A 20,107-nucleotide genomic window follows, 5' to 3' on the forward strand; every position below is an offset into this window, starting at 1 on the left:
TTTATTCTGTACCCAAGGAGTGTTGAATATTGGGGGGTGTTGCACGAATACTCATGTTCGTCACAATCGTCACAATCGTCGTCGTCGTCGTCGTCGTTGTGTTCGTATTTAGCTTTTGCTTATGACGTGCTAGCACGTACGCAACTGTTGTATGTGTATGTATACATTATATATGTATCAAAATATATACATATGGTTGTATGCTTGTGTAGATTTGTAAAAGAATCGATGAAGGAGGAACAGAGAGAGAAAGAGAGAGCGAAAGAACACTACGCTCTTAAAACAAAATTAGTTCCCACCCAATTGCCAATTTTTAAAACGTTTCAGATACAGAATACTACGGGGTTTTTTCACCCGATTGCTTTCAGAACTTTTATTTGCAGAAAAGAAACTTTAAGAGCTGCTAACAACAACTGTAAGACAAATTGTCCTCAAAAAACTTTAATTCACTGCCTATGCCTAGAAAGTCCTGTACAAAACTAACGGTCTTTCTATCTCCCATCGGATGAAAAAAAGTAAGGTATTAAAGATTATCTTTTTTACCACTGGGTGCCTGCTCTCACTTAACACCATCTCTGGCACCACCAATTCTTCTTCTACTTTTGCTAACAGTCTATAGCTGAAGCTATTTTAACAGGTTCTGTTACTTAACAGAGGATAAGAGAGCATTGCTCTCTTTGTTCGACTCTTTTGCTCGATGTTCGCCCCCCTTTCACCCGATGTTCGCCCCCCTTTCCCATGATGTTGGTCTCGAATCGTGTATGACCGTACAAGTTGCATCGAACGAATGAGTTCGATGGTATATCGCGAGGGGTTTGACTTTTTGAACCAAGTATCCCTCAGATACAGATACAGATACAGTTATTCTGTTGCCGAACGTTGTCGCGTCAAGTTGTCCATAATTTTCACTCTCTGGCAGGCACACATACGGCGGCATATCTACACGTTTTTTTTTGGTTTACGCTGCTCTCACCGCGCCGCTGCCCGCCCCTTTTCGTCATCGTCATCATCGTAGTAGCCCAGTGTGTAGTAGTAGAGCGGTCTCTGTACGTGTCTCTGCCTCCGTCTCGCTCTCGCGCACTCTCTTTTAAGTGATTTGGAGAGGAAATACATACACAGCGACGACTAAACCGTAGACGCGTCTCTCCGTGTGTGAGTGTATGTGTGCATATAGCTATATGTATGTATATGCATAGAAGTGTTTGTTTGTGCTTGTGTTGTGCGGCGCAATAGAAAAAAATTGTTAAAAAAATAAGAAGAAAAAAACAAAAAAAAAATAATAATAAAGAAGTAACAACGCCAAAACTAAAAAATTGGAAAGGCCATGTAAGAAGCGTCGTCAGCGAAAATCAATATCAAAGGAGAGAACGAAACGGGAAGAAAATGTGCCAAAGAGCAATGATAAAAATAAAAGCAAGAGCAGCAAAAGCAACAAACACTGAGCGTTGTTGTTGTCGTCGTTGCGATAGTAGCCGGCAGCAGCTTCTACAACAATTTGAGCGGCAATTATTAAACATTACTTTCTATCGATAATTATCAACCCCCCAACAACAAGCATTATCAACAACAACCACGGCAAGAATATACACAAACTGACAGAAGCAGAAAAGTAGAAAAAAAAAAAAAAAAAAAAAAAAAAAAAGAAAAAAGAGGAGAAAGAGTAACAAACTTTTTGTATATTTGTGTTTTTTTTTTCTCGGAGAGTGAAGTGTATAGAAAGAAACAAAGGCAGGAAGAAGACGCACGAGGCACGAAAAAGGAAGAAAAAGAAAAACTGGGGCGACTTGAGCGCGCGTAAATTTGGGTCGTCGGTGTGCTGCGCCATTCCATTGGCGGCGGCTGCTTCCAGTGTTTCTTGTGTGTAGAAGAAAATAATAATAGTAGTAGTGTAGTAGTTGTAGTTGTTAGTGTATCCCCTGTGCATCATGTCGTTGCAAACGAAACGCCAACATTGCTATCTCTGCGATCTGCCCCGCATGCCCTGGGCCATGATCAATGACTTCTCAGAGGCCGTTTGCCGTGGTTGTGTTAACTATGAGGGAGCCGATCGCATTGAAGTTGTATTGGATGCAGCCAGACAAATGAAGCGCTTGCATCCGAGTAGCAAGCGTGCTCTCGAAAATGGAGAAGTTGTTGTTCTTCAACAGCAGCAACAAGCAGCAGCTGCAGCGGCAGCAGTGGCTGCCGGACTACAGCAAGTTCCCGGACCCCCGCCGCCACATCGTGTAGCACCATCGTCGAGCAGCGCTGCCTCAATTGTTGGTCCTTCGGGTGCCGGCGGCGGAGGTGGTGCTGGTCCGTTATCTGTAACAGCAGCAGTGGCTGCCCATCATCATCATGCGGCCACTGTGGCATCATATTTGCCAGTTCCAAGGATTGGACCTCCACCTCCCCAGCAGCAACAACAACAACAGAGTACGCAGAGCCTCATGGATTATCCTGCTATAAAGCTAGAATCCTCCCCACACGACGGCGGTGCGGGCGGTGTACGACCCGTGCGCATCTCACACATGACACCCCACCATATGCCTCCGACAACATCACAAAGGCAACCACAACCAGGAGTTGGTGGTGGCGGGAGGAGGAGGTGGTGGTGGAGGCGGTGGCATCTCTGGAGCCGGCTCCTCAGTGCCCCCCAGCTTTGTCAGTCAATTTAAAGCGTCCACCCTCAGAAGATATTGATGATCCAACACAACCGCATGGTCCGCATTCGGCCGAATCAGCCGGACCTGGGGGTGGCCTTGTGGGCGGACCAACGGGTGTGAAGCGCACTGCTCTGGTCGTCGATGATCCTAGTGGAGTGAGGCCACCATTGACCCGTGGTGAATCATTGCCAGCCGCTGTGAGTTATGTGCCAGAAAGGCAACTCAATTTACGGGATAAACAACAGCCCGTTAGGGCACCAAGTTTTGATGCTTCAACATTTAAAGCAGGTAAGAGAGCCCACTGATAACTAATTTAAGATTCACTTCCAATTGCCTTCACCCTCGTTCCCCACATATGCCAACGATTGGTTAGTTTGACTAAGAATGCTGTTTACTTTTGTGTGGAAGAGAAGTAGATTAGATTTTAAATTATCAGGAGGTTTGCCTCCTACATACATAAAATGTTTCTCTGATAATAAAACTGCAAAAAAAGGTGATAATGATAATGCTTTTCCACTGATGATGTGCTGATAAGTTCGATTAGATGGAATTGACCACGATTATTACGAATGCGAAGGAGAGGAGGGATTCATTTCGTTTCATTATCTCCTTCCCTTGCCTTCTCTCCTTCCTCCTTTAGTTTAGGAGTATAGCGTAGATAAGCGAGTCCGATAGAGAATCTGGTACAATTGCCAAGTCGCGTCTTCCATGAAAGAGATAATGTGTGTGTGTTGGCGCTATTGCCGTCCTCTTGTCATCTTTATAAACAAGGAAAAGAAGGGTCAGCAGAATTTGGAGGGGAAGAGCGGGAGTCCTTATCATCTTCACAACTCTTAGCATAAGTTTAAGAATGGTCAGAGAGAAGGGGTGGGGGAGATGGGCAGGGAGGCGTCTTTTGGGGAGACAACGCGATAGACTTGATGCTGATAACCAGGGGCGGTCGATTAGATAATGCACATACACACACACACACGCACACTCATAATCAGTGGGGGCTACAACAGAAAAAGGTTCGAATCTTATCAATTTTTCCCAGTTCCCCGGGTTTTGATGCCGCATGATGCTGCTGCAGTTGGGTCGCCTCAGCAGCAGCGGTTGCAGTTGTTGGAACTTCCAGTCCAGGCTCGTAGTCTTCCTCGTCGTCGTTGCCTGCTCGCTCTCTAGGCCACACAACAGATACACAACACACACGTAAGCGCATTTTGCAACCCTCGTTTCGTTTCGTTTCTTAAAAAGGGGAAGAAGGCTGCTGCTGCCGCCTGGCTAAAGCCCCAGCCCTTGCTGCTGCTGCTGCTTGCCTTATAAGGGACATGCGCATTGAATATGGGGAAAAAATTTACAAATTATACATATACATACATACATACATATACGTATATATACATATGCATGTGTGTATGTACATCAACACATACTAAGGGCGGCCGCAACCCGCAAAATGTAATAAAAACAGAAACGTGCAAAAAAAAAAAAAAAAAACCACGTTACCTGCTCTCCATGTAACTGTGCTGGATGTCTCTCTCGCTCTCTCTCGGTCATGTTTGTTCAGTGGCAAACTCGTTTCGATGCGTGCTTGCTCGGCATGTGTATATGTATGTGTGTGTGTGTGAGTTGGTTGTGTATATTCGTCTTTGCCTTGCTGCGCGCGCAAAACGTCATTAAACTTGTTTTGGTTTTTATTTCGTCTTTGTCTCTTCTCTGGCTGAGAGCACCTCCCTTTCCCCGTTCAACCCAAACCCCTAAACTTCTCGTTAGCTGTTAGCTGTTTTACGTTATGCGATAACAAGTTGCACACACACACACGTACATACATACATATGTATATTTAGCAGTGTAGATACATTTTAGTTGGTATACGGAATTACGGAACGAGGCTGCAATGATCATACATACATAAATAAATGTATATGTATGCATGTACCTACTTTCATACATGTGTGTTTCTGTCTGTATGTGTTTGTGTGAAACGTAAAGAAAGAAGAAAAAAAAACAACACATTTTTTTGCGCATGCCGATGCCGTCATCTGCCCTGGCAGAGGAACAGTGGGGCAAATATGAAAAAATATTGTATACAAACAAAACTTGATTAAAGAATTAGTCTTAGGACACAACTAGGGACGGTAATTAATAATTATTTCGTTTATCAGTTAGAGAGAGAGAAAGAGATTAACAGATTACGTACAATGTTTTGCATTGTCACTATGATTTCAAAGTTATTTATTCTTTACCAATGGAAATGTGATTTAATATTCATTAGTAACGATTTTCAGTTTGTGATTTCGGCTTATTCCCAAGAAACCAAATGAAATCCGGGCAAAGTAGTTTTCGATATTATTTTGTAGGCTGATAACAAATTTCAGACCCCAAAAGTCCACATTCAGAGAGAGTTCTCATGCCTTTTTCTATCAATGAAAATATGATTAGAGCAGAGCAAAAGGCAGTCAGTCAGTCAGCAACAGAGTAACAAACAAATAATATAAACAACAACAAAGAACACAAACCTATCAAAATAATGTTGTTCTCCTATTACGTGGATTTACGTTACGCGTATGTATGTATCTATTTTTTTGTGTATACCAACAAATGTTTATGTATACATGTACACTATGTAAGGAAACTGTTTTTTTTTTTTTTTTTGGGGCAACGCACGGACTCCACGCCTCTTGCGGTGGAAGAAGAAGAAGTGCCTTATTCGGTTGGGGGGTTGCACTTCTGTTCAGCCTTTTTATTTTGTTGTTTCCTTCTGAAGAACTCCTCCAGCCAGCCATGAATGATGCTCAGTTCTTGGTGTACTCTCTTTGTACGGTAATCTCCTTCGCATGCATTTGGATTGAACTATCTACTAGCATGTTTTTTTGTTAATCTTTTAGTATTAATCAATTTCCGCATTAAATGTTTTCCTGAAGATTTTCCCAATATTTTAAACATAGTCGAAAAATCATATTAAAAATGACCATAGATGCACCAAATTCTTATCAATATCTGTATTCTATCGATTTAACACAACTTTTGGGTTAAAACGTACTAAAGAATGGAAGAAATTGACACATAAACCAAAAAAAGAAGAAAACAAAACCAAACAAAAGAAAAAAAAAGTCATAGTGATTAACTTTAAACAAGAAAGAGCATACAAACTTTGACATGGTTAAAAGTTTTTTTTTTTTTATTTTACCGGCTTGATAGTAATTAGGCACATTGCTGCTGCCTCTTGCCATTGCCAAAATGGGGCAAGGGCCAGGGGTAGATTGTGGGTGAGTGGCATGCACAGTGATCCATATAAGTTTTTTGAATGCATTTTAACAATGCATTTCCTTTTGCCCACGAAGTATTATGTTTTAATCTCTAGTGAGTATATCTTATCAGCTTATCAAAAGCATGTGGTATAGAGATAGCGATAAGGAGCAAGAGAGAGAGAGAGAGAGAGAGACAGAGCGAGAGTGATAAGGAAAAAACAATTGCTCGATAAGATAGAAAATGTGGCAGCCGATTGTGTTAGTTAGTAGTAGAGTCGTTGTTATCAGTTCAGTTATCAGCTATACATATGTATATATATGTAAATTTTCCCACATTTCAAATTTCATCAGAACACAAAACAAAAAAAGAAAGAAAGAAAAAAAACGAACAAATATAGTTCAAGCTAATTTTGTTGTTATTTTCTTCTGTTTCTAGAGCACTTTAACTGATAAGAAGCCAACGCGGCCTGACATTTTGTAGATTAGTATTAGTTTCTCCTTCAATTCGAAAAGCAAATACACCTAACTTAATTCTTTTAGATTCGTCGTCGTCGTCGTCGTCGTTGTCGTCACTTTCATTTGGGCTTCCCATACTTAGACATATATCTTTGTACACACAGCTGTTTTTTTCTTATCTTATCAATGGGTGGGAGGGAGGAGGTGAAGAAAAAACCTACTTATCTAATCTTCTACATTGACTGATAAGAACACGGTGCAAACGCAACGCGGGATGATGAGGAGCCTAGTACTAGGATTCTAATATTACCTTTTAACGAAATCTATTTGCTCATTGAGATAAGGTTCATATCATCATTAACGGAAATCAATCGATAAAATACTTATGCACTTAGATTGAAAACAAGACACCCTTCATCCCAATAGGATAAGACACACATATAAGAGCCTCCAAGGATAATGTTGAAATATAATTTCCGATTAGTTACTTTCTAGATTACAATATTCATTGGGTGCGGTTCCCTTCATATTTGTACAATTTCGGTTTTTGTTTTTGCTATTTTCCTTTGTGTTTATTTTATAATAAATTTGACAAATGATTCATTCTCTTCAACACACTTTTTACTATATAGTGCAAAAACAACAGCAACAACAACGACAACAACAACAACAAATGGTATTTTGTACCCAAACCGAGGCACAAAAAAAAAAAAAACAAAAAATGTGCTAAAAAGTAATCTTATATGCTAAATATAGACAGATATAGAGGGAACACAGAGCAATAGCAGCAGATTGTATTGGATTGAATTGGAATCGTTTTGGGGTGTGCTCTCCATGCCGTCTTCGTCGTCTCCGCCGCCGTCGCCATCGGCGTTTCGGGGTGTCAGTGGAAATATGAAAACAAATAAACATTCATTGTATGTACTCCACCTCCTCCCCCTCCTTCTGGGGGCGAGGGGCTGGTTGGTTAGTTTGTTGCTTGGCTCCCCTTTTTGAAAATCTCTTCTTCCATCGGAAAGAAGTGCATTTACCACACATATTCTCTGTAAAAGGAACTTGTTTAAAAATAGATACCCTCGAAGAAGAAGAATCGATACATTGAAGTTTGTATATAAAGTATGTACATTTCTGGAGCCATTAGAGCAAACTAAATCGAAGCCAATGGAAAACTATTAGGATATTGAGGGAAGGAAGCTAACCTCCTTTTTTCGAAGTGAAACTTCTTTCGAATTATGACGAACAATTACAATAATTCCTTCATGAAGCGGGCATTAACCTTAATCAAAATTGTTAAGAACATTGTTAATCCTATATCCAAATTGCATTTCGAATTTTGGGCTAAATGCAAATAGTATATTGACCACTGTGCTTAGCCAGCCAGCCGGCCGGCATGCCTGTGTATGTATATACAATGTGTGTATGTATGTGTAGATCATTCTTATATGCATTTGACTATTGAATCTATTGAATGGATGGATGCTGTTCTGCTGCTACTGACACCACCCACCCAGCCCACTCTCTGCTCAGATGATACATATACATTTGTAGCTTGGGCTCTTTTCGTTTTCTAAGCATGCAAAATATAAACAAAAGCTATAAATAAATTACACACCATTTTATATGGGCAGCCCACACACACGCAACAGCCACACACATACACACACACACACAAACGCACGTACTCATCCAACAAAAACAACAACAAGAACAAAACCAAATTGGCAATGTCGACGTTGTTTTTTTTTGTTGCCTTGCCGCGTAGGCAAAATATTTATATACAAACATACATACATACATACATACATATGTATGTATGTATGTATGTATGTGTACATATAATACATAAACATAACAGCATACGGCTATTTCGTATGCAACCCACTGTGCGGAGTACGACGGCTAACTAACTGACTGTCTGACAGCCAGTCCGGGGCAGCTCCACGACATTTGAGCCATGGGGCCGTTCGGCATACAAATTATTATTATTTTTGTCTTTTTGTGTGTACTTTAAGCAAAAAGTAAATTGTGGCTACGCGTGCGCGTGCCTTGCATACACACACACACACACACACAGTTCAAGACGAAGAAGAATAAGAAGAGGAAGAAAAAGCTAAAGACAAAACCAGTGTACATACATACATACATGATGAGAAGGGTAGGATTGTGAGAGGAGGGGGGTAATGTTAACAGAGGCCTGTTAAAGCTTTTAGCTATGTATGTATGTAAATTGGTAATTGAGAGTCACGCGGTAGTTCGCCGACTGCGTGACGAACTACAAAAATCTGTAAAATCTATGGGAATAGAGAGAGAGAGAGTAAGAGTAAGTATACACACACACACACTCTCACAGACATTGAGTGAGTAGGAATGCATGCAAAACGTGAAACCGGCTCTTGCTTAACAGCAACAAAAACTGCATTCTGCAATGTGCTGCTGCTCTCTCGCTCTCTCACTCGCTTTCGCTGCCTCCGTCGCTGCTTTTATGACGTATGCATGCGCGCAACTAACGTTGACGTTTTGCGCAAAAACGAAAAAGAAAAGGAAAAAAATAAAACATGATAACCAGCTGTGGCACAGTGGAACCAAACACGCAATGGGTCGCCGCGCTGTGACGTCGTTATGGCCGCCGTTGTTGTTGCCGTTGCCTTCGTCGGCGTCATGTCATCATGTGAATGAAAACTTGTTGTGTTTACACACGGGGGAGACATGGCAACATGTTCGTTCGTGCCAACTTCTAAAATTACATTGCCACAACAGAACAGAAGAAAACAAAAAATAAAACACAAAGAGTATACAAAAAACAAAAAACCACAACAAAAACCCTAATAGAAAAATGTTCATACCCTGTAAACGAACGCGCCCCATTATCATAGTATAAAAAGGGTCAACTTGTTACCTGAAAGGCAGAGGCCAATTTGATGACGTCATCCAGCCCACTGAGAGAACCATCCTACCATGTTCTGTTATTGTTTATGATGTGTAGGGTAACCCTCAAGTCGAATTCATCTACTCTTTGCTTTCGAATAGATTTTTTCTTTCTGATTCATTCGCATGAAAAATCGAAAGCACACGAACTGTAGTAGCGCAGCAGCAGCGCCCCCATTGAGTAAACAGTTTCTCGTTCTTAGGTATGTATAGAAAAAAGTAAACTTACAATATTCCATATACAGATATATGTATACAAATATATGTAAATACATGCAAGTGTGTGTGTGTATGGTGCGGGTGGTATGGGGGGCAGAGGAATAGCCAACTAACAACAGGCCAAGGCCCTGCAAACAATGCACTTGACTTGTTGTACACAAAAAATGCTACATCTGATCGCCTTTACATGCATAGCTGCCCAACAACCTCCACATCTATCCGAAATCCCCCCTGCTCCCCTCACCATCGCCAGCCCACTACACCACTCACATTAGTCAATTAAGGTCTGTCGTTGAACTCGCCATCTATCTATCCCATTCTCCTTGCCCCTCTCTCTCGCTCTCTCTCACACAGTCTCTCTCTCTGTGGCTTTTGTATCTGTAGAGTTGTTCTGTTTAGCACGATTTACAAAAATATAAAGATACAGTTATACGACTTTGTCCTGTTACCCATATGAGAATCTAATAGATACAACAAAAATATTACACACTTTGTCCTAACCTCAAACTGAATTTAGGATTCAATACTATAAGGATACTCTGATGTCTTCTCATCTATGTATGTACCTCGAATGGAGAATAGAAGAACTTATATGTTTAGATATCTTTTGGTTATTATAATCACGGACCAGTTAAACGAATTTAATTCTCTTATTTTCTTGCAAAGTCCTGGATGTTTATCTCAATTGGTTTCCTTAGATCTTTGTCCATATAAGCTAGTTGACCTTAACTAATCAAAATCTTTCTGTTGCAGAGCACTTATCGCCAGCCAGTCGACGCAATGGATCCAGCCCGCCATCAGGGCCTTTGCCACCGCGAAGTGTACACTCGCCAAATAGTTCGGGTAAGATGATGAGAGTAAATTGAGGTATTCCTGATAATAATAAGTTACTTTACGTATATGTAGGTTCCTCATCTGGTCGTCGTTCGTCGGGATCACGTCATGTGTCAAGCACAACTGTCACAAGCAGTGAAGTAGGTGGCGGCGGCGGAGGAGGCTCAAATCCCAGCGGTCAGGGCGGTGTGCTAGGACCTGTTGGCAGTGCCAGCGGTGGTCCTGGCGGTGTCGGTGGCAGTAGTTCACAATTGAGCAGCTGCAGCAGTGGCGGTGGGCCCAGTGGTAGTACAACCTCGGGCAACGGTGGCGCCGTTGGACCATCCTCAGTTCTGCCACCCAATTCGGTTAGTGGCGATGGGAGCTCAGCGAGTGGCAGCAACGGCGGAGGGCCAAATGGTGGAAACGGCTCTGTGGCTGGTGGTGGCGCTGGCGGCGTTGGTGGAACATCTGTCAATGCTGGTCCTGGCAGCAGCGGTAGTCAGCAGGGCACCCCTGGTTCGGGTGGCATCAGTGGCAGTGGAGGCAATGGCGGTGGTCCAGGCAGCAGTGCACCGGGAAGCAGTGCGGCAAGTAATTCAGCAGCAGCAGCCGCAGCGGCAGCAGCACAAAATGCTACCCTTAAGTGTACACTATGCCAGGAGCGTTTGGAGGATACACATTTTGTACAATGCCCATCCGTGAATCATCATAAATTCTGCTTTCCCTGCAGCCGTGAGAGTATCAAAAGGCAAAATGTAAGTTGTTGATGTGAATTCGTTATAAATTGACTCATTTTTTTTGTTCACTTTCCAGGGCCTGGGCAATGAAGTATATTGCCCCAGCGGCGATCGCTGTCCATTGGCCAATTCCACCATACCTTGGGCATTTATGCAGGGCGAGATCACCACCATATTGGGCGAAGAGGTCAAGGTTAAAAAGGAGCGCGAGTCTTAATGTCCATTTTATTGTAAAAAGCTGCGCCGAGCTTTGGAGCACTTTTAAACTACATGCAAACAAACAAACACACACACATACACACACACAATCACACATAAAAAACAAAAACACACACACAAACAGTGGCCACAGTGTCGTCCTACCAGACCAGACCAGCGCGCACCCTCCGCTCCGCTTCAAGTTTAGCGGCGGATTAGCAGAGGTTGCTACATTTTTTGTGAGGGGCAGGCGAAACAGCTTACGCCCTCTGTCCATGACGACCAACCTATTTATATACAACATACGTATATTGATAAAAACTTATCCAATCCAATTGTATACTCACATTTGTGGTATCCCGAGACAAGGAGGCGATTCTGAAATGTTTTTCAAATCAAAGCCCATGCACAATGCACGGTGCGTCTCTGCGTCGCTAGAGCGGCCAACATTCCAATTGTGTTTGTGGCAAATATTATAAACAAATTGTCGGAAATTGAACAATTTAATGCTACAGAAGAGCTAAAACCAATCATGACTTTCAAATGGAGGCGCGCGCGTCATTGGGCGACAATGGCGACTAAAATCTCTCCCCAAAAATGCAAATTGTAAAATGGATATGCCATAAATCTTAATATAAGATGAATATCACATTATTTTTTAAAAGGCAAAATGTTTATAGAATCGCCATCTTATTAAATAAGGGGAAAACATTTGTAACAAAAATCTGAAGATTGTCTCTGAATCGGGAATGAAGATAGTTTGGATAGTTTTGAACCACTTATATATATATATATATATGTATATGTGTATATTTGACATTTTTGTTGATATTTTTGTTGTTTTTCTTTTTGAAGGGAATGTAAAACACCAAAAGCTTTGCGGAGCATTAACAAAATTTTTGAAAAATGGGTAAAAATAAAAAATATTTGCATCCAATTTAAGAAAAAAAGTAAACAAGATTTCAACAAACGTAGAAAAGTGGAAGTAGACGAAGACGAAGAAGCAACTACAACTTATACACCTAAAAATACACTTGATAGCATTACGATATATATAGATATATATCTATTTTTTTAAAATATCATATATTTAGCAAAGCAAATGCATAAGAGCAAATGCAAAGAAAACAAAACAAAAAATAAGTAACGTAAAAAAAAAAAACAGCAAAAATGATAGAAAGAAGATGACAACTAAGTAAATAAAGAAGAAAAACAAAAACTGTATTTAGTTTTGTACTACTACTAATTATTATATTAATTATTAATTTATTTTTATAGATGTTGCACACACCACGAACTTTTTTTTTTTTTACCAATTTTTTTTTTTTTCTTATTTTAATTAACATTGTCTTACTTATTATACATATATATATATAATATATTTTATAAATTACATTATAATTTATTTTAAAGCGACGAGAAGAGAATGAGAAAACAAAAAATTGTACATATTTGCGTACCGCATAAAAAAGAAAGAAAGAAAAATAATAATAATAATGATAACGAAACACACACACATAATTGGAATTATAAATATAATATATGTATTTAACAATGTAGAAATATTCAAAAACAACAATATGAAAACGAAAAAGAAACCCGAAAGTCAAAGAGAGAGTGGAAGGCATAAAGGATGTTCCCTACACTTGGAAAGTGTGAGACGGCAGGATGTGAGGGAGCAAAAAGTAAAGCAAGCAATATGCAGAAAGACGTTTTGAATGTGTGTGTGTGTGTATGCACAGGAGAAGGGGTTTTTCTTTCAATTTGCTTACCCCTTACCCCTTTGTGGCTAAGGAATTCTACAAGATCCTAAGATTCTTACTTTTGAAGACTTCGAAATGTGCCCAAGAAAGGAAACAAGCCACAGTTAAACTATACATACACACATGCACACACTCACATATGTATGTGTGTAGGTATTATGCATATAAACTAGAGATTTTTACTAGACAAACGAAACAGTATATTACAGCAATGGAAATCAAATTAAAAGAAACTAACAGTGAATACATACAGTCACGTTCATATATTGTATATGTATATAGAGTATTTCTATATATGTACATATATACATACATATACAATATAGTGTGAAGTGTCGAAGTCGAACAATGATGACAAAATGATGTGTGCCCTCTTTTTGGCCAAAACATTCATCATTATTTTCCAGCAGAACGCATAGAATTGACATTTGGATTAGCATATATATTAACTATATATCTGTTATACTATGTGAGGGTTGGATTCGGTTTATAAAGTGAATCTTGTTTGGTAATGGATCTCCACTGAGAAGTGAAGTGATGATTCGAAACTTTGATGCATCGATCAAAAATCTAAATAAAATTTCTTAAAAGTTCAATCAAATATTGTTTTAGAGGGAAACAAAGATCTTCTACTGTGCAAATCGTCAAACTTAATTGTCGATTATTGTATTTTTAAACAATTGATGCGAAAATAGCAACAAGAATATCGTTAAAGAAGTCAGTATTGATAACTCAGCAGTTCCATTTATTTTTAGTTGTATGTCTTGCTTAAATAGAAGTTTAAAAACGATTTTTTAACGATTTATCGATATTTCCAAGTCATCTCGATTGTATACCGTTAAATTCCATGACGGAAATAATTTCGATGACGCTGTTTCTAATTATTTTGGGCTAAAATGAGAAAGTTTTGGTTTGATTTTTTTTTTCCGTTTTTTTTTTTATTTTGAAACACATTTTGTGATATAGACAAATCAGAAGAAGAAGAAGAACGAAAATAGATATCGACATGTTCTACAGGGGGCAACAAAAGTCATCCGTAGTCGTCTTTTCATCAACTCAGTCTCAATATTTCTCTCTCCCTCTTCCGCTGGCTTTCATTAAAGGATCTCAATTAGATGCTCTAAGCGTTAGAGCGAGAGAGAGAAAAAGAGAGGGAAGTTGTATTAGCAGCGCAAATTCGTAAACATTTTTATAGAATTAATAAGGAAAACCACTTGCAATAGGCCAATACCAACGTTTTAGTAAACTAAGAACAAAAAAAAAAAAAGAAAAACAAAAAATTAATTACCTAACAAATTTCTTTGTAAAACTTCGTAAGTGTGTAAGTTTTTGTGTGTGTGTGTGTGTGTGGAAGATTTGGGCGTATGAGTGTGTGAGTGTGTGTATGGGGGTTTTGCGTGGGAATTTAAGTGTGAGTGTGAATGGATATCGCTTATATAAGATGTACCACATACATATATAAAATGCACACAAGAACAAAAATCAAGATATAAACAAAAACAAAAACTAAGTAAATATATTTGTGTGTTTGATGTCAACTAAATGTTAAAATAAACAAAACAAAAACAACAACAACAACCATAAACTAATAACAACTTACCACATAATATACTATTTGCATAGCCTGAAAATCCTTTTTTGAAATCAATGGCAAATAATAAAAGAGAAAAACCAAAACAAAAACAAAATCATCACAAGAGAATCGATAATCGAAAATTTGATGTAGCATTTGAGTATCCAAAAACTATATAAAGTTAAGTGAAGCAAAATGAAAGGATCATTATTATAATGATGAAAAAAAAACAAACCAAAAAATAATAAAGAAACAAGATCTTAAGATAAACAAAAAGTATATAAAAACAAGATTTACATGGCCCTTGTTACCCCCCTTTCTCTACCCCACCACCCACCATACAAACAAACAGGCGAAATGGAAAAACAAAACAATTAAAAACAATTAAAACTCAAAACAAATGGACAAAAAAAGCCTTTCATATCCTGAAGGCTCTGATTGACTTTTATTAATTACAGATGTCTATTGCCTCCGAACACCTTCTCAAGAGGCCCTGAAGATGGTTTGTATCTAATTCTTTTCGAAAAAAAATGGACAAATTTTCAACTTAAGGATACCTGAGCATTAAACAGAGAAATGCTGTGCGCTAAATACAAAAAAAGCAAACATTTTAGAGACCAACAAGTCGTATACTTGATATAGTCGTATACTTTATATAGTCGTATACTTGATTCTCTTGTGCAAATTTCAACGTTTCATTTTATTGGATCTGTTGTTGAATGTTCAATCCTGGATTTGATTATTATACCGTTACTCTAGTTCAGCCGCCCATACATAGAGGGCGCTCGAATTCGCCTTGTTTAAGCCAAAATATATTCGCTTTGCTTGTTTGAGCCCTGGAATTAGTTGAAATTCGCTTCGCCTAACTGGGCAAAGTTTTTTGAAACTTGAATTCGCTCCGGAAGATATCTTGTTATTTTCTTGTTCTGTGTGCGGTTAAAATGTATATAAATGAAATTAACACAGAGACAAATACGAAAAATTTATTGTTATCTCTTGACTTGAGTGTGCCGGTTGACTCAGTATGATGCATCTGAGGTGTTTAGGTGTGTGTGTGTGTGTGTGCTTTACCGTTTGTTGTATCATTATGCTTATGTGTGTGTGAGTCAGCGCGCGTGTGTGTGTGCGCCTAGAAGTAGACAATGAAAAATTCAAAAGTGTTTTCAGCGACAAAACATCTTCCTGATTGAGGCAGCAACAGCAACAAAGCTTCTGCTCAAGTTGCTCTGTTTATCGATGGGGTCCAGCCTCTCGCTCTCTCTCTCTGTCGATTACCTTAAACAACTGCTGTTACCGCTGCGGGCTGTATTTGCCCTCTCAGCAGGAATTCCTTTGCAGTGTTATACACAGGACCCAGAAACACACACACACACACTGGCACCAACACATCCATAAAAAGGTTTTGCGCCCACGCAGAGAGACAGCGAGAGAGCAAGAGATGAGAGTAGTGCCAGAAGAATACAGTGGGCCTGAAGTCTAACAAAAAGATAGCTTTGAGCTTAGAAAGGATGAGCTAAACTGCTCGCCCTTTAAATCTCACATTACATTCAAATATTTAAATAGTAAATGATTTCTAAAAATACTTTCGAGAATTAAAATTACAATATCCTTGCCAGGATTTGCATGTAGACCACTGTATTTCGAGATTAAGGCACAACGTTATGAGAGAGTTTCATAATGAGAGATATAGAGAGAGAGAGAGAGAGAGAGTTAAAGAGAGCAAGTGAAATTCGCTTTTTGGCGACCAACAAAAAAAAATTGTTGACTCAACGTGACAGCCAGCCAACACGGCGCTGGGCTAAGGAGGAGCAAATCGCAAAAATCTACATCGAATAAAATACAGAAAAATACACATCTAAAATAAAAACAATAAATTAAATAAATAAGAAACGGAGAAAAAAGAAAAAAAATTGTCAACTCAAACTTGTGTATGAACTGTGTTTTTTTTTTTTTTTTGTTAATTTTTTTGTTATGCTGTCACGTGAATTAAGTGTAAAGAAATCAAGTGTTAAATAATAAAACAATTTTTTGTTTTTGCCCCATTAAATGCGGTTATTGCCGTTATTCTAATCAGAATTGTTGTTGTCTTTGCTGCTGCTGCTGCTCCCCAAAGTAGAGAGAGTAGAGTTGCCAGCTCATTCTCATTCCCAATAAAAATTCACAATTCATTCATTCACAAGGGCAGCAACAGCAACAGAAGAAGCAGCAGCAGCAGCAGAAGCAGCGCAGCAGCGGGAATAATAAAGCGGCTTAGGCAAATGAGTGAAGCGTGTGCTTAACCTAAAAGTGCAGGAATAGCAGTAAACGGGAGAGAGAGCGGGCGAGCGTGCGAGCAATAAACACGAGAGAGAGAGAGAGGCGCGTCAATTCAATTCATACGCTTTCTTTCTCATTTTTTTTTCTACTTGTTTCCGCTATTCACAGATAACAACAACAACAACAATGAATAGTTCCTTTTGAGTAGCTTTTGTGTGTGTGTGCGTGTGCGTGAGCCTGTGCAGCCATCATGCTGCAACGACAACAACGACAACGACAACGACAACAACAACGACTAACAAAACCAATACCAACAACCAAACACTGCCGCCTGGAAACAATAAACAAACAACAACAATTGAAAGGACCCTAGTTTTTTCCGCCCCAACCCCACCTCACCCCACCCCTGAGTCCCATCCCAAGCCCTGCCTAATCTTGTAGTTAGCTGAAATTGCTTAGGAAATATTCTTCCTCTTCTTGCCCAATCCCCAACTCAACCATCAATCCCCCCAACCCCACAAAAGAGAATAAAACAAAAACCAACGTGAACCATGGAGCGCATGTGGCGCAAAGTGAACCACAGTCTGCGTAATAGCAAATCACAAAATCATCATCAACATCATCATCACCATCAGCAGCAGCATCCATCTTCATCATCGAGTTCGCAACAAGCTAATGCCCCCTGCAATGCAACTGCTGCTGGCGTTGGAGCTGGCGCTGGAACTGGCGTCGCTGTTGCCACACCATTATCCACCGATACGATTAGCTCGGCGGGCGGTTTCGGTGATGCTCAGCTCGTGGTGGCTGTCCAGGGATTGCAGACGAGTGGCGCCGGATCAGCTGCTGCTGCTGCCGGTGGCAGCAATGCAACTGGCCGACGATTGGCCACCAGTGGCGGTGGGCAGCAATTGCAGTTACCTGCGGGCACAAGTTGCCACAAGTCGCTGAGTCAACATGTCCTACAGACGCGCACCGCCTCATCGGAACGTCGACGGCGGCGTCGTCGCAAGAGTCGACCACGTCGGAGCGGTGGCATGAGTGTCACCAGCTGTGTGGGAGACGGCGGCGGTGATAATATGTCGTAAGTTCTACAAACACATTTCTTTGCTTGATCCGTTCTTTGCCTTTCTTACTCTTTTCTTTTCGTTTTAAATTTCCAAATTTTATTTGATCTTTCATTTGTTTTTTTTATTTCTTTTTAGTTTCGAATTTTTCTCTGATCATTCGTCCCGATTCGATATCTCCACATTTTGCATATGTTTCTCTGATTTGCAGTTCCTCTGGCGGTTTCTACACCCTTAAGGAACACCATCAACATTATCGCCATGGCACTTCTGGCAGTGGTATTGTCGGCGGTGGTGGTGGTGCTGGTGGTTCCTTCTCATCGCGTCGCCTCTTTGCCACCTCGGCTCCTAGCGGCACTGTCATGATGTATCCCAATGCCCAGCGTGCTCCAACTTTAGCAGCCGGATCGGCTTCTGGACAAGTCACATCATCGACCACATCGAATTCTGGTACAGCTGCAGCTTCTGGTGGTGCTGCTGCTCCACCGGACATCTCATTGCGTCAACGAGCCGTGGCCAAGCTGCGCATGTTCAACTTCCATCTCAACTGGGATCTGCATATGACGCACTGCAAACCCTGCGGGTGAGTGGCTTCTGAAGTTCCAGCTGGGTGCACGGGGCACGGGCTGAGTGGACCAAGTGGCCCTGCCACTTGAGTTTCTTACTCCAGTGGCTTGCCCTTTTGTTGGCCGCGAAGTTTTTGTTTCATTTCGAGTGGGTTATAGGTGGGTAGTAGGCGAGTGGGTCGGTGGGTGGCGTTAGTTGGGCTTCATTGAAGTGCCTACGGTCCTCGAATGAATTCAAATGTAAAGTGGGTCGCATATCGTCATCATCATCATCATCAGCATCGTCATCCACATCGTTTCATTTGGTTTTATTTCATCGTTATTTAATTTTTTTAACCAAAAAAAAAAAAGTAGATATAAAAACCGTGGCCTGGCAATATAAAGTAAATGGAGCAGAGCTTTGTGTACAATTTTAATGAAGCGCCTGGCTAACGAGCTCCTCCTTTTGACTGTGTATGTGTGTGTGTGTGTGTGTGTGTGTGTGTGTGGGGTGACAGTGTTTTAGAAATAAACGCATAAAGTAGACGGCTATTTAATTGAATTTTCCCTTTTGTTTTTTTGTCTCCATTCTGACCAGGCCTCGTCTAAGCGGAAGTGGCAACATCATCACTCGTCGCCTTTGTCGCAATCGTCGACGTGAGGACAATGAGCTCTATCGCTCCAACAGCTTCAAGTTTGAACGTTTCGAGCGTAAGGAGTGCCTTGAAGAGCTCTCCAATACATTGCAGAAGCAGGTGAGTGACAAAACTCGCGTTGGTCATTGGCCTTACTTCCTTGTTGTTCGTCAGCCGTGCCTTGCCTTTGGTTTCTTCCTTGCAATTAGCCTGAAGGCGGCTTAAATTATGCGCATTCCCCACACCCACACCCGAGCACATGTTGCATGCCCCAGACATGAAATTTATGCGCATAGATTACACCCAATTGAAGGGAACACTTCGATTAATTAGACTGAGAGGATGCCCACACTTTAATGGGCATTTTTGGGGCATATTCAGTTCATCAAAGTTCTTTGCGCTCATTATGAAAGTAAACTCCTTTCCATGCAGGATATAACCGTATTCGATGCTTATGAAGCATTTTAGGTTCAAAAAATTGCATAAACTTTGGCTGCAGGTGCCGAAAATGTAAAGTTTTTCGCCCTGCCACGACTCGAGCCCCCAGGAGAGAGCTTCGGCAAGTTCAATGAATCTGTGGCAAAGAACGAGAGGGGTGGGGCTGGGTGGAAAAGTGGCAGAGGAATCTAATTAATGGCGTGTAACAAATTGAATTTTAATTGAGCGTCGAATTTGATTTTAACTATAAAAATGGCTGCACCGGTAACAAAGTTAACTTTAATTTGATTTTGGCAATGCTGAAATTTTTGTTAGAATTGAGTCCAAAGAATGAGTTCTGAAAGATCAGAGAGTTGGTTTTTTGTTAAAGTCTTAATGAATTTTTCAATTTCTCTACTAACCATCTCTCCCTCTCTCTCTAGTGATTTTGGGTTTTCTCTTTGGGTGGGGCAGATTTTGTAGTCCGCTGAATGTTGTATTCCATCCAAGTGACAGGCAACCATTTATCAGTTGATGGTTGTCTAAGTACTTGTTCTTCTTCTTGCTGCGGTTTCGTATCCGCATAGCACTTGAAATTGTTGTCGTGCCTTGGTTGGGTTCATCA

The 20,107-nt window shown here is 40.4% G+C and overlaps 2 protein-coding genes across 2 annotated transcripts in view; both read left to right on the forward strand.

Annotated features, from left to right (window-relative positions):
* Positions 1–867: 867 nt before the first annotated feature.
* Positions 868–14,841, forward strand: Pits (Protein interacting with Ttk69 and Sin3A). Its single transcript, XM_068302595.1, is given in 6 exon segments — positions 868–2,541; positions 2,576–2,624; positions 2,626–2,933; positions 10,232–10,321; positions 10,385–11,049; positions 11,108–14,841. Coding segments are annotated over 6 exon segments (1,869 nt in total). The 5' UTR covers positions 868–1,925; the 3' UTR covers positions 11,249–14,841.
* Positions 14,842–15,572: 731 nt separating this feature from the next.
* hwt (heavyweight) overlaps positions 15,573–20,107 on the forward strand; it is a 47,817-nt gene continuing 43,282 nt past the window's right edge. Inside the window, 4 exon segments of the mRNA XM_068303078.1 lie at positions 15,573–15,611; positions 16,990–17,902; positions 18,097–18,468; positions 19,029–19,185. Of these exon segments, the coding sequence (XP_068159179.1) occupies positions 17,373–17,902; positions 18,097–18,468; positions 19,029–19,185 (1,059 nt within the window). The 5' untranslated portion in view covers positions 15,573–15,611; positions 16,990–17,372.

The sequence above is a fragment of the Drosophila tropicalis genome, unplaced genomic scaffold (assembly GCF_018151085.1).
Source record: "Drosophila tropicalis isolate 14030-0801.00 unplaced genomic scaffold, ASM1815108v1 contig_158, whole genome shotgun sequence".
Taxonomy (NCBI): Eukaryota; Metazoa; Arthropoda; class Insecta; order Diptera; family Drosophilidae; genus Drosophila; species Drosophila tropicalis.